Source organism: Orcinus orca, chromosome 1 (genome assembly GCF_937001465.1).
Source record: "Orcinus orca chromosome 1, mOrcOrc1.1, whole genome shotgun sequence".
NCBI lineage: Eukaryota > Metazoa > Chordata > Mammalia > Artiodactyla > Delphinidae > Orcinus > Orcinus orca.
The window spans coordinates 187,284,958-187,298,631 of NC_064559.1; the positions used below are offsets into that span (position 1 = coordinate 187,284,958).

The following is a 13,674-nucleotide window of genomic DNA, read 5'->3' on the forward strand; positions in this document are numbered from 1 at the left end:
CAAACAAAAAAAACCATAGAGGGAATTCCCTGGCGGTCCAGTGGTTAGGACTCCACGCTTCCACTGCTGGGGACCGGGGTTCAAGCCCTGGTCAGGGAACTAAGATCCCCCAAGCCACATGGAGTGGCCAAAAATAAATTAATTAAAAAATTAAATAAATAAAATGATTTACTGAGTAAAAAATGTAGGCACAAAACTGTACATATATATGACACATTTTTTGTAAAATACAGATGTATATATGTTATGTCCAGATATATGCACACAGAAAAAAGCATGGATGTACAAACACCAAAATGGTAATGATGGTTATCTGTGGACAGTGTGATTGTAGTCAGTTTTTTTCCCTGTGCACTTCTTTGTTTTCTGAGATTACATTAGGAGGTGGTAGCGAGGGGGGAGGAGAAAAAACAATGATCAAAGAAAAATAAACATTTGTTAAAAAAGGGTAGAGTGGGACTTCCCTGGTGGTCCAGTGGGTAAGACTCCACGCTCCCAATGCAGGGGGCCCAGGTTCGATCCCCTGTTGGGGAACTAGATCTCGCATGCATGCCGTAACTAAAGATCCCGCATGCTGCAACTAAGACCCAGTGCAGCCAAAATTAATTAATTAAAAAAAAAAAAAAAACTTCCTAAATTTTAAAAGAAAAAAAAAAGAAAGCGTAGAGTGATCCTGGAGGTAATCTAGACATTACAAATGGAAGTGGGAGATGCGTGGGGAGTATTTCTGACCTCCAAAGGTAATTACCATACTCTTTTGTAAGACAGATGATGACACTTCCCATTTTTATAGCACTGTGCAGTTCACAAGTTACTTTTATGTACAGCATCTCAACAAGCCCATGAGGTCTGCAGAGAGTTCCTGTATATAGGATGTCTTGGTAGGAGAGGACAGCCAAGGACACCTGTCTGTACCATGTCAGATTGAACCTGGGCTGGGACTAAACCAGGACATTTTCAAGACCTCAGGTAAAAACTCACAGGACCATTTTACATGGTCACAGGTCAGCCTCACTGGGATAGTGGCCTAAAAGACAGACCTCACTAGTACAACCCAGCACAGCCTTTAAGGAGGGATGTATATTCCTTACCCACAGAGCCACCAGTAGATAGCTGACAGAACTCAAAGAGGCCATCAAATACCGGACAGTCCTCACCAACGTTAACTTGAAAAAACATAGGAAAAGGTTAGTTTCCACAATTTCCTTTAGTTTTTGTTTACATATTTATGAGCTGATGGAAAAAATGCAGAATTTGGATTCAGAAGGCTTGGGTTCTTGTCCAGGCTCTACTACTTACTGGCTGTGTGACTGGGTCCAGTCACTTAACTTTGTTGAGCTTTCGTTCATTATCTATAACTAGCAATAATGACATCCACCTTACCCAATTGTTGAGAAGATTGATAGAAATCTTATATGGGGAAGCATTTAGCAAGTAAATACTTGGAAAATGTTGGTTCATTCCTGAGGGAGAAAAATACAGCCTCTTATTCCAGCCTGGGTTTGTTCCTGGACCTCACTCCAGCTGGCCAACAAGGAAGTGAAGAACAGAGACCTATACTGTCATCCACTGGATGCTTAACAACGTGCCGGACACTATGCTCAGTGCTTTAAGTACCTGGTGTCGTTTATCCTCACACACCTGAGGTAGGGTTTGGTCCTATTTTATAAATGGAAAAACAGGCTCAAAAAGGTGAACTGTCAGTAAATGGCAGAGGCGGTATTCAAGGATTGGTCTGCCTGTCCTAAAAGCCTACGAAAATATACTCTGGCCTCTTCCCCAGTAATTTCACATACACAGTCTCATTTGATCCTAACAAGCCCATAAAAGCTGGACGAGACAAATATCAACCCCACTGTGCAGAGGAACAAACAGATGTGGAGAAGCTAAGTGACTCGCCCAGGGTTATATAACCAGGCAGTGGTAGAACCAGAGTCCAGGTGTCCTGACTCCCACAGTCCAGTGCTCTTCTACTATACCAAGTGACAACTGGAGGAAAGTTATTTCAGGCCTAAGGGGTAAAAGTACAAACTAACACATAATGTGGAACCACATGCAAACAATAATGCAAATAAAATGAAAAAGACAGGAAGGGAAGCACACCTGAAGGCTGCAGACTCAGAGCTACAGAGGAACCTTATGGCTCCAAGTCTGCTCTCACAGAAAAGGAAACTGCTGAGATGTCAATGATATACAGAAGTTAGAGGCAGGGGTGGGGCTAAATTCTCGTTCTCTTGTCCCAGTCTTCCCATTGCATGCATTATTATCAACAGGGGTTCCCAAAGTAGAGCAAGGAGGAGGAGCCCTAGGATGAGGAGGGTAGGAGAGCCCAGCTTAGACTGTGGTGACCTCTTGAGACACAGCTGAAGCTCAAGGTTTGCAATAACCACAAGAGTTACCACCTCTGGCACTGCCCTAAACTTGGGAGGGTGCTCTGATCTGGTGCCCTGCCAAGCACAGTGCTCCGAGGAGAGGTGGCGTGTGTATGGGGGTAAGCAGTAGGTGGCTCTCTCCCCCACTTCCCAGGTAAACACTGGGAGGCTGTGTCAATAAGAACTTTGGTCCCTGAGGCCAGGCTATTTATTTATCCATCGGCAATTGATTTCCCTCTCTGGCTGCTTCCTCCTTCAGTGGGCTTGGTCTGTCTGGGTTCCCAAAGCTTTGCTTATACTCCTGTTTGAGATGTGGAGCTCCCATGACAAGAAATTGGTATTTTAGAAACGAGAAAAAATATATTCCTTCAGGCCCCAAACCAACATGTGGTTCAGATGGCCAGTCCATTATTCCCAGCTCAAGGGAGCTGTGTGATTACAGATGGAAAAGGGGTAAAATGGGAGAGCAGACCCTCACTTGGGACTAATCTGTGAGACTAGGGAGGACTTTTCTATGGGTTTTCCCTCTTCCCACTATAAAACTTCTCTCATTCTTAGGCTGGCTTTAGACTGATGGGGAGCAATACTGGGTGAGAGATGGGGGAGCAGACGTAGGTCAAGAAGGCACTAAAAAGCATATACTGCAGCAAGAGACACATGGGATTAAACACTGACTTCAGGATAGTGCTTACACCTTGGTGGTGGTGGGAATGGGGTGGAGACGGGAGTAGAAGAGGAAGGGCATGTGATCAAAGAGAGGTGCCCAGGAGGGCTTCAACTGTACTGGCAATGTTTTCTTTCTTAGGCTGGTTGTAGGGACATGTTTGATCATTGTATAATTTTTTATAGTTTTGTGTGTGTGTCTGAAATATTTTATGTGCAACATATTTTAAAATAGTCCAGAATCAGGAAACCAGAGTTCCATTCTCCATTCCACCACTATCTTGCTGTGTGACCCTGGGACAGTCATCTCACCTCCCTGGGTTTCAGTTTATACATCTACAAAATGGACAAGAATGCCTCCAAATTTTACCAGCACAAGTCCCTTTTATCACGTTTCTACCATAAGCCTCATGTTTTGATAGACTATCTGCAAAAAATAAAAATCGCATTTATTTATGTTCCCATTTTTAATTATTAAAAATTATGTCAGAACTTCTGCTTAAGATTCTCAAATTCTCAAAGTGACAATAAAGCATTTAAATTACATCCTAGCAAGAGCAAGGAAACCAGACTTATTTGGTCTTATTACATGTATTAACTTCCTAGGTTAGGTGTTGGTAAATACTGAAAAAAACTCAGCTCTTCATCCCTGTTATTGTCCCTGTAGACACCCCTGGTTATAAAGCACTGCACTAGTGACATCTCTCTGAATCAAGTCAGTAAGGTGCCTTGAAGTACTTAGAGAACCTCATCCTTTTTTTAAAAAAATTTTTTAATTTAATTTTATTTTTTTATACAGCAGGTTCTTATCAGTTATCTATATTATACATATTAGCGTATATATGTCAATCCCAATCTCCCAATTCGTCCCACCACCACCACTCCCCCGTGCCACTTTCCCCCCTTGGTGTCCATACATTTGTTCTCTACATCTGTGTCTCTATTTCTGCCCTACAAACCAGTTCATCTGTACCATTTTTCTAGGTTCCACATATATGCATTAATATACGATATTTGTTTTTCTTTCTGACTTACTTCACTCTGTATGACAGTCTCTAGATCCATCCACGTCTCTACAAATGACCCAATTTCATTCCTTTTTATGGCTGAGTAATATTCCATTGTATATATGTACCACATCTTCTTTATCCATTCGTCTGTCGATGGGCATTTAGGTTGCTTCCATGACCTGGCTATTGCAAATAGTTCTGCAATGAACATTGGGGTGCATGTGTTTTATTGAATTATGGTTTTCTCTGGGTATATGCCCAGTAATGGGATCGCTGGGCCATCTGGTAATTCTGGTAATTCTAGAATTCTAGAAATCTGGTATTTCTATTTTTAGTTTTTTAAGGAACCTCCATAGTGTTCTCCATAGTGGCTGTATCAATTTACATTCCCACCAACAGTGCAAGAGGGTTCCCTTTTCTCCACACCCTCTCCAGCATTTGTTGTTTGTAGATTTTCTGATGATGCCCATTCTAACCGGTGTGAGGTGATACCTCATTGTAGTTTTTATTTGCATTTCTCTAATAATTAGTGATGTTGAGCAACTTTTCATGTGCTTCTTCTCTCTTCTTTGGGGAAGTGTCTATTTAGGACTTCTGCCCATTTTTGGATTGAGTTGTTTGTTTTTTTAATATTGAGCTGCATAAGTTGTTTATATATTTTGGAGATTAATCCTTTGTCCTTTGATTTGTTTACGTATGGTGTTAGGGAATGTTCCAGTTTCATTCTTTTACATGTAGCTGTCCAGTTTTCCCAGCACCACTTATTGAAGAGACTCTCTTTTCTCCATTGTATGTTCTTGCCTCCTTTGCTATAGATCAGTTGACCATAGGTGCATGGGTTTATCTCTGGGCTTTCTATCCTGTTCTATTAATCTATATTTCTGTTCTTGTGCCAGTACCATATTGTCTTGATTACTGTAGCTTTGAGGTACAGTCTGAAGTCAGGGAGTCTGATTCCTCCAGCTCCGTTTTTTTCCCTCAAGACTGCTTTGGCTATTCAGGGTCTTTTGTGGCTCCATACACATTTTAAGATTTTATGTTCTAGTTCTGTAAAAAATGCCACTGGTAATTTGATAGGGATTGCATTGAATCTGCAGGTTGCTTTGGGTAGTATGGTCATCTTCACAATATTGATTCTTCCAATCCAAGAACATGGTATATCTCTCCATCTGTTTGTGTCATCTTTGATTTCTTTCATCAGTATCTTACAGTTTTCTGCGTACAGGTCTTTTGTCTCCTTAGGTAGGTTTATTCCTAGGTATTTTATTCTTTTTGTTGCAGTGGTAAATGGGAGTGGTTCCTTAATTTCTCTTTCAGATTTTTCATCATTAGTGTATAGGAATGCAAGAAATTTCTGTGCATTAATTTTGTATCCTGCAGCTTTGCCAAATTCATTGATCAGCTCTAGTAGTTTTCTGGTGGCATGTTTAGGATTCTCTATGTATAGTATCACGTCATCTGCAAACAGTGGCAGTTTTACTTCTTCTTTTCCAATTTGTATTCCTTTTATTTCTATTTCTTCTCTGATTGCCGTGGCTAGGACTTCCAAAACTATGTTGAATAATAGTGGCGAGAGTGGACATCCTTGTCCTTTTCCTGATCTTAGAGGAAATGCTTTCAGTTTTTCACAATTGAGAATGATGTTTGCTGTGGGTTTGTCGTATATAGCCTTTATTTTTTATTTTTTCGGTACGCGGGCCTCCCACTGCCGTGGCCCCTCCCGTCGCGGAGCACAGGCTCTGGACGCGCAGGCCCAGCGGCCACGGCCCACGGGCCCAGCCGCTCCGCGGCATGCAGGGCCCTCCCAGACCGGGGCACGAACCCGCGTCCCCCGCATCGGCAGGCGGACTCTCAACCACTGCGCCACCAGGGAAGCCCCGTATATGGCCTTTATTATGTTGACGTAGGTTCCCTCTATGCCCACTTTCTGGAGAGTTATCATAAATGGGTGTTGAATTTTGTCAAAAGCTTTTTCTGCATCTATTGAGGTGATAATATGGTGTTTTCTTCTTCAGTTTGTTAATATGGTATATCACATTAATTGATTTGCGTATATTGAAGAATCCTTGCATCCCTGGGATAAATCCCACTTGATCGTGATGTATGATTCTTTTCATGTGCTGTTGGATTCTGTTTGCTAGCATTTTGTTGAGGATTTTGCATCTATATTCATCAGTGATATTGGCCTGTAGTTTTCTTTTTTTGTGACATCTTTATCTGGTTTTGTTATCAGGGTGATAGTGGCTTCACAGAATGAGTTTGAGAGTGCTCCTTTCTCTGCAGTTTTTTGGAAGAGTTTGAGAAGGATGGGTGTTAGCTCTTCTCTAAATGTTTGACAGAATTCACCTGTGAAGCCATCTGGTCGTGGACTTTTGTTTGTTGGAATATACATATATTTTTTAATATGTGATTCTTTTGTGGGTTTTTTTCTCATTTATTTTTGGCTGCGTTGGGTCTTCGTTGCTGCATGCAGGCTTTCTCTAGTTGCGGCGAGCAGGGGCTGTTCTTTGTTATGGTGCGCAGGCTTCTCATTGCAGTGGCTTCTCTTGTTGAGGAGCATGGGCTCTAGGCACGTGGGCTTCAGCAGGTGTGGTGCACGGGCTTCATTGCTCCGCGCCATGTGAGATCTTCCCAGACCAGGGCTCGAACCTGTGTCCCCTGCATTGGCAGGCAGATTCTTAACCACTGTGCCACCAGTGAAGCTCCTGTTGGAAGATTTTAAATCACAGTTTCAATTTTATTACTTGTGATTGGTCTGTTCATATTTTCTATTTTTTCCTGGTTCAGTTTTGGAAGGTTATACCTTTCTAAGAATTTGTCCATTTCTTCCAGGTTGTCCATTTTATTGGCACAGAGCTGCTTGTAGTAGTCTCTTACGATGCTTTGTATTTCTGTGGTGTCTGCTGTAACTTCTCCTTTTTCATTTCTAATTTTATTGATTTGAGTCCTTTCCCTCTTTTTCTTGATGTGTCTGGCTAAAGGTTTATCAAGAGAGCCTCATCTTTTCTTTTTTTTAACATCTTTACAGGAGTGTACTTGCTTTACAATGTTGTGTTAGTTTCTGCTTTATAGCAAAGTGAATGAGCTATACACATACATGTATCCCCATATCTCCTCCCTCTTGCGTCTCCCTCCCATCCTCCGTATCTCACCCCTCTAGGTGGTCACAAAGCACTGAGCTGATCTCCCTGTGCTATGCAGCTGCTTCACACTAGCTACTATTTTACATTTGGTAGTGTATATATGTCATGCCACTCTCCCACTTCGTCCCAGCTTACCCTTCCCCCTCCCCACGTCCTCAAGTCCATTCTCTATGTCTGCTTCTTTATTCCTGTCCTGCCCCTAGATTCTTCAGAACCATTTTTTTTTTTTAGATTCCATATATATGTGTTAGCATACGGTATTTGTTTTTCTCTTTCTAACTTACTTCACTCTGTATGACAGACTCTAGGTCCACCCACCACACTACAAATAACTCAGTTTCGTTTCTTTTTATGGCTGAGTAATATTCCATTGTTTATATGTGCCACATCTTCTTTGTCGATGGACACTTAGGTTGCTTCCATGTCCTGGCTATTGTAAAAAGAGCTGCAGTGAACTTTGTGGTACATGACTCTTTTTGAATTATGGTTTTCTCAGGGTATATGCCCAGTAGTGGGATTGCTGGGTTGTATGGTAGTCCTATTTTTAGTTTTTAGTTTTTTTTTCTTTTTCCCGGTACACAGGCCTCTCACTGTTGTGGCCTCTCCCATTGCAGAGCACAGGCTCCGGACGTGCAGACTCAGCGGCCATGGCTCACGGGCCCAGCCGCTCCGCGGCATGTAGGACCTTCCCGGACCGGGGCACGAACCCGCGTCTCCTGCATCGGCAGGCAGACTCTCAACCACTGCGCCACCAGGGAAGCCCTATTTTTAGTTTTTGAAGGAACCTCTATACCGTTCTCCACAGTGGTTGTATCAATTTACATTCCCACCAACAGTGCAAGAGGGTTCCCTTTTCTCCACATCCTCTCCAGCATTTATTGTTTGTAGATTTTTTGATGGTGGCCATTCTGACTGGTGTGAGGTGATACCTCATTGTAGTTCTGATTTGCATTTCTCTAATGATTAGTGATGTTGAGCATCCTTTCATGTGTTTGTTGGCAATCTGTATATCTTCTTTGGAGAAATGTCTATTTAGGTCTTCTGCCCATTTTTGGATTGGGTTGTTTGTTTTTTTGATATTGAGCTGCTTGTAAATTTTGGAGATTAATCCTTTGTCAGTTGCTTCATTTGTAAGTATTTTCTCCCATTCTGAGGGTTGTCTTCTCGTCTTGTTTATAGTTTCCTTTGCTGTGCAAAAGCTTTTAAGTTTCATTAGGTCCCATTTGTTTATTTTTGTGTTTACTTCCATTTCTCTAGGAGGTGGGTCAAAAAGGATCTTGCTGTGATTTATGTCATAGAGTGTTCTGCCTATGTTTTCTTCTAAGAGTTTTATAGTGTCTGGCCTTACATTTAGGTCTTTAATCCATTTTGAATTTATTTTTGTGTATGGTTCTAATTTCATTCTTTTACATGTAGCTGTCCAGTTTCCCCAGCACCACTTAATGAAGAGGCTGTCTTTTCTCCATTGTATATTCTTGCCTCCTTTATAAAAAAATAAGGTGACCGGGCTTCCCTGGTGGCGCAGTGGTTGAGAGTCTGCCTGTCGATGCAGGGGACGCAGGTTCGTGCCCCAGTCCGGGAATATCCCACATGCCGTGGAGCGGCTTGGCCCGTGAGCCATAGCCGCTGAACCTGTGTGTCCGGAGCCTGTGCTCCGCAACAGGAGAGGCTGCAACAGTGAGAGGCCCGCGTACCGCCAAAAAAAAAAAAAAAAAAAGGTGAGCATATGTGTGTAGGTTTATCTCTGGGCTTTCTATCCTGTTCCATTCATCTATATTTCTGTCTTTGTGCCAGTACCATACTGTCTTGATTACTATAGCTTTGTAGTATAGTCTGAAGTCCAGGAGCCTGATTCCTCCAGCTCCGTTTTTCTTTCTCAAAATTGCTTTGGCTATTCAGGGTCTTTTGTGTTTCCATACAAAGTGTGCAATTTTTTGTTCTAGTTCTGTGAAAAATGCCATTGGTAGTTTGATAGGGATTGCATTGAATGTGTAGAGAGCCTCATCCTTTTTACCCACCTTCAATGACAAAAAAATCTCAGACCTCATTTTTCAATGCACAACTTTAGAATGCTGGTTTCAGGAAAACTGGAGCAAACTGGGAGCCAGAACCAAACCTGTGCACTCCCGAGGGCCTAATATGTCGTCTGTCTTGATAGATTTGAAAATAAAAGCAATAAGTTATAACAGCAAAAGCTACTATTCACTGCTTTAAATACATTATCTTGGGCTTCCCTGGTGGCGCAGTGGTTAAGAATCCACCTGCCAATGCACAGGACACAGGTTCGAGCCCTGGTCCAGGAAGATCCCACATGCCGTGGAGCAACTAAGCCCATGCACCACAACTACTGAGCCTGCGAGCCTGCGCTCTAGAGCCCGCGAGCCACAACTACTAAGCCCGCATGCCACAACTACTGAAGCCCACACTACTAGAGCCTGTGCTCGGCAATAAGAGAAGCCACCATCACGAGAAGCCTGTACACCACAACGAAGAGTAGCCCCTGCTCACCACAACTAGAGAAAGCTCTCATGCAGCAACGAAGACCAAACACAGCCAAAAATAAATAAATAAATATTTTTAAAATAAATAAATAAATACAGTATCTTACTCATCCCCCCAAACTCCATTATGAAACAGGCACTACTGTCTTCCTTTTAAAGAAGGTAAAACAAGGCTCAGAAAGGCTAGGGGACATACTCAAGAACACAGAGCTAAGTGGCAGAGCTATGGGATTCAAACTAAGACATCAAAGCTCATTCTCTTGCTTTAATACCAAGCTGCTTCTCTAATGAGAGCCCTCTCTACTGAGAGTAGAGCCTTATCGCTAGCCTAAGTAAGTTATGGAATGGCCCTAAAGCCATCTAAAGCAAAGGAATGAATCTGTCTCACCTGAGAAGGAAATAAGACCCTGTCAATTCAGACAGTAAGTACCTCACTTAGATGGGGTAGCAGCTCCTGGAGTTGTGGGTGGCAAAGAAGCTTAATGCTTCATAAAAGGTCTCTGTGGTTCTCTAATCATTACCAGTGCACAATTATTGTAACAAATAAATTTCTGCCTTGGGAATCAGACTACCTTGTGGCCAGTAGCAACAAAAAGGTGCCATAGATTTCCTGGTATTTCAAAATAAGCTGTCATAAACTATTCAAAACTTCTTCTAGACAATACTGTTACATTGTTTTATTATGACATCTTAGGTGCTAAGGGATAATTTCTAAAATAACACAAGTGAGAAATCAGGGATGATAGTTTCTTCCCAAATTTGAACATAATTTTTCCACACAGCTAAAACAATCCCCATAATTCCTATAAGCTGAGTGTGGCTTCTGAGATGTGACCTGTTCTGAGTTTCAAGTCCCAAGGGGCAGGGGCAGAATCACCTTAACTCAAAGATTACATCACCTAGAGTCTAAGTGGCTGCTAAGTTCTTAACTAATACTCACATAGTGAGAGCAGTTACAGTTGCATGGGATGACATCCAGTCCATTTTACAAAAGAAAAATCTGAGGGGAAGTGACTTGCCCCAGTCAGTTAAGAGTCAGTGCCGGGACCTATATCACCTGTCTCCCCAACCCAGGTCAGTGCTTTTTCCATTACAACAATTACAGTTTGGTGGGGCGGGGATAATGTTGTGAACCTAACTGGACAAAGTTCAATCTATTTCTTACAATCAGGAAACAAAGAAAACCAGTCTTGAGACAAAAGAAACACTTTGGTACCCTCAGGAAGCAGGGAAAATCAGGTGTCAGCTGACTGGGGGATACAAGGGAAGGTAGGGTGAGTCTCTCCAACTTGAAGGGAGATCCAACTGGGGGCTTGATAGTAGGGAGGGAACAGAATGGACTTACATCTCTGCATCTGCTTGCTGTACTCAGACATGTTATCTGGGCGGATGGAGCGCAAGAATTTAATGTAGTCATCACTGTGGTACTTGGTCATCTCCTCAGCATTGGCTTTGTGAGGGCGCTAGAGGGCAGAGGGGAGAAAAGAGCATGTTATTCTTGACTACTGCCAGTCTTCACTCAGCACTGAGCTAGGTGCTGTACAGAATAAAAAGAAATGACTGATTAGGTTCAGTCCTCAAGAAACTCACAATCTAGTTAAGCAAATAAGATTATCAAAAGAGATTCCGTATCTCAAGACCTAGATGGCATCTCAAGCTCTATTGCCTAGGCAAGTCTATATTTTTTTTCTTTTTTTCCATTTTTTAATTTAAAAAATTGTTTTAAGTATTTAATTATGGTGGCAAGTCTATCGCTTGAGCCTCAATTTCCTCATTTACCAAATAGGGATAACAACATCTACTTCACAGGGAAGTGGTGAGAATTGGATGAGACTGTTAAATCTCTTTGTAAATTGTTTTACAAATCACTTTCTTTTTAATATTCAATATAACAATATATAATTATGGGCCAAATGGCTCTAAGAGTTCAAGAAGAAGGGGTGACTAGCAACAACTGAAATAGATGAGAAATCCTTTATGAATCATCATCACACCAACAATTCTGATCACATCCTCCCCATAATAACTTCCTTGACATAGTAATTTCCAGGTTATCCCAACATTCTGATTCAGCCTGTCCTCTTTTTAAAAATTCTCTTCCTCTCCTGCCTTAAAGGTGGGTCTCCTTCAAAGACAACCCTCTTCTTTTCTAATAACCAATACTTTTATAGTTTATAAAGCATTTTCAATACAGCTAACATTAATTATTTACTCTGTGCCAGTCACTGTTTTAGGCACAACCTTTTAAAGTCCATACTATTATTACCTTCACTTTGCAGTAAGGAAACTACAGCAGAGAGGGGTTAAACATAATTTGCCCAAGGTTGCATGGCTAGTAAGCCGGAATAAGAAAGGTCTGGCTCCAGGGACTATTTGACTCTCATTTAATCCTCACTTAATATAACGAGAAATACTGAAATTGAAAGACTGATACTGTTTTATTAAAAAACACCCATAGAGGGCTTCCCTGGTGGTGCAGTGGTTAAGAATCCGTCTGCCAATGCTGGGGACACGGGTTTGAGCCCTGGTCCGGGAGGATCCTACGTGCTGCAGAGCAACTAAGCCCGTGCACCACTACTGAGCCTGCGCTTAGAGCCCATGAGCCACAGCTGCTGAGCCCACGTGCCACAACCACTGAAGCCTGTGAGCCTGGAGCCTGTGCTCTGTAACAAGAGAAGCCACCGCAATGAGAAGCCTGGGCACCAAAACGAAGGGTGGCCCCCGCTCGCCACTAGAGAAAGCCCATGTGCAGCAATGAATACCCAACGCAACCAAAAATAAATAAATTAAAATGCATAAATAATAATAAAAAAAGACAGCTGGAGGAGCAATACTCATATCAGATAAAATAGACTTTAAAATAAAGAATGTTACAAGAGACAAGGAAGGACACTACATAATGATCAAGGGATCAATCCAAGAAGATATAACAATTATAAATATATATGCACCCAACATAGGAGCACCTCAATACAAAAGGCAACTGCTAACAGCTATAAAAGGAAATCGACAATAACACAATAATAGTGGGGGACTTTAACACCTCACTTACACCAATGGACAGATCATCCAAACAGAAAATTAATAAGGAAACAAGAGCTTTAAATGACACAATAGACCAGATAGATTTAATTGATATTTATAGGATACTGCATCCAAAAACAGCAGATTACACTTTCTTCTCAAGTGCACACGGAACATTCTCCAGGATTGATCACATCTTGGGTCACAAATCGAGTCTCAGTAAATGTAAGAAAACTGAGATCATATCAAGCATCTTTTCTGACCACAACGCTATGAGATTAGAAATCAATTAAGGGAAAAAAAACATAAAAAACAAAAACAGACGGAGGCTAAACAATACATTACTAAATACCAAGAGATCACTGAAGAAATCAAAGAGGAAATCAAAAAATACCTAGAAACAAATGACAATGAAAATACAATGATCCAAAACCTATGGGATGCAGCAAAAGCAGTTCTAAGAGGGAAGTTTATAGCAATACAATCCTACCTCAAGAGATAGCAAACATCTCAAATAAAAAATCTAACCTTACACCTAAAAGGACTAGAGAAAGAAGAACAAACAAAACCCAGTTAGCAGAAGGAAAGAAATCATAAACATCAGAGTAGAAATAAATGAAATAGAAACAAAGAAAACAATAGCAAAGATCAATAAAACTAAAAGCTGGTTATTTCAGAAGATAAGCAAAATTGATAGACCATTAGCCAGACTCATCAAGAAAAAGAGGGAGAGGACTCATATCAATAAAATTAGAAATAAAAAAGGAAAAGTTACAACAGACACTGCAGAAATACAAAGCAACCTAAGACAGTACTACAAGCAACTCTATGACAATAAAATGGACAACTTGGAAGAAACAGACAAATTCTTAGAAAGGTATAACCTTCCAAGACTGAACCAGGAAGAAACAGAAAATATGAACAGACCAATCACAAGTAATGAAATTGAAACTCTGATTAA

The 13,674-nt window shown here is 41.3% G+C and overlaps 1 protein-coding gene across 4 annotated transcripts in view; it reads right to left on the reverse strand.

Moving 5' to 3' along the window:
* The window catches only part of HDAC1 (histone deacetylase 1), a 40,864-nt gene that overhangs the window by 6,829 nt on the left and 20,361 nt on the right, over positions 1 to 13,674 (reverse strand). For 3 of the 4 annotated variants that reach the window (XM_033422285.2, XM_033422283.2, XM_004266520.3), the window contains exons 3-4: positions 11,035 to 11,152; positions 1,092 to 1,166 (exon numbers count right to left, since the gene is read on the reverse strand). In XM_033422285.2, coding sequence (XP_033278176.1) covers positions 1,092 to 1,166; positions 11,035 to 11,152 — 193 coding nt within the window. The remainder of the gene's footprint in view (positions 1 to 1,091; positions 1,167 to 11,034; positions 11,153 to 13,674) is intronic. The other variant, XM_033422284.2, reaches the window with a different exon arrangement.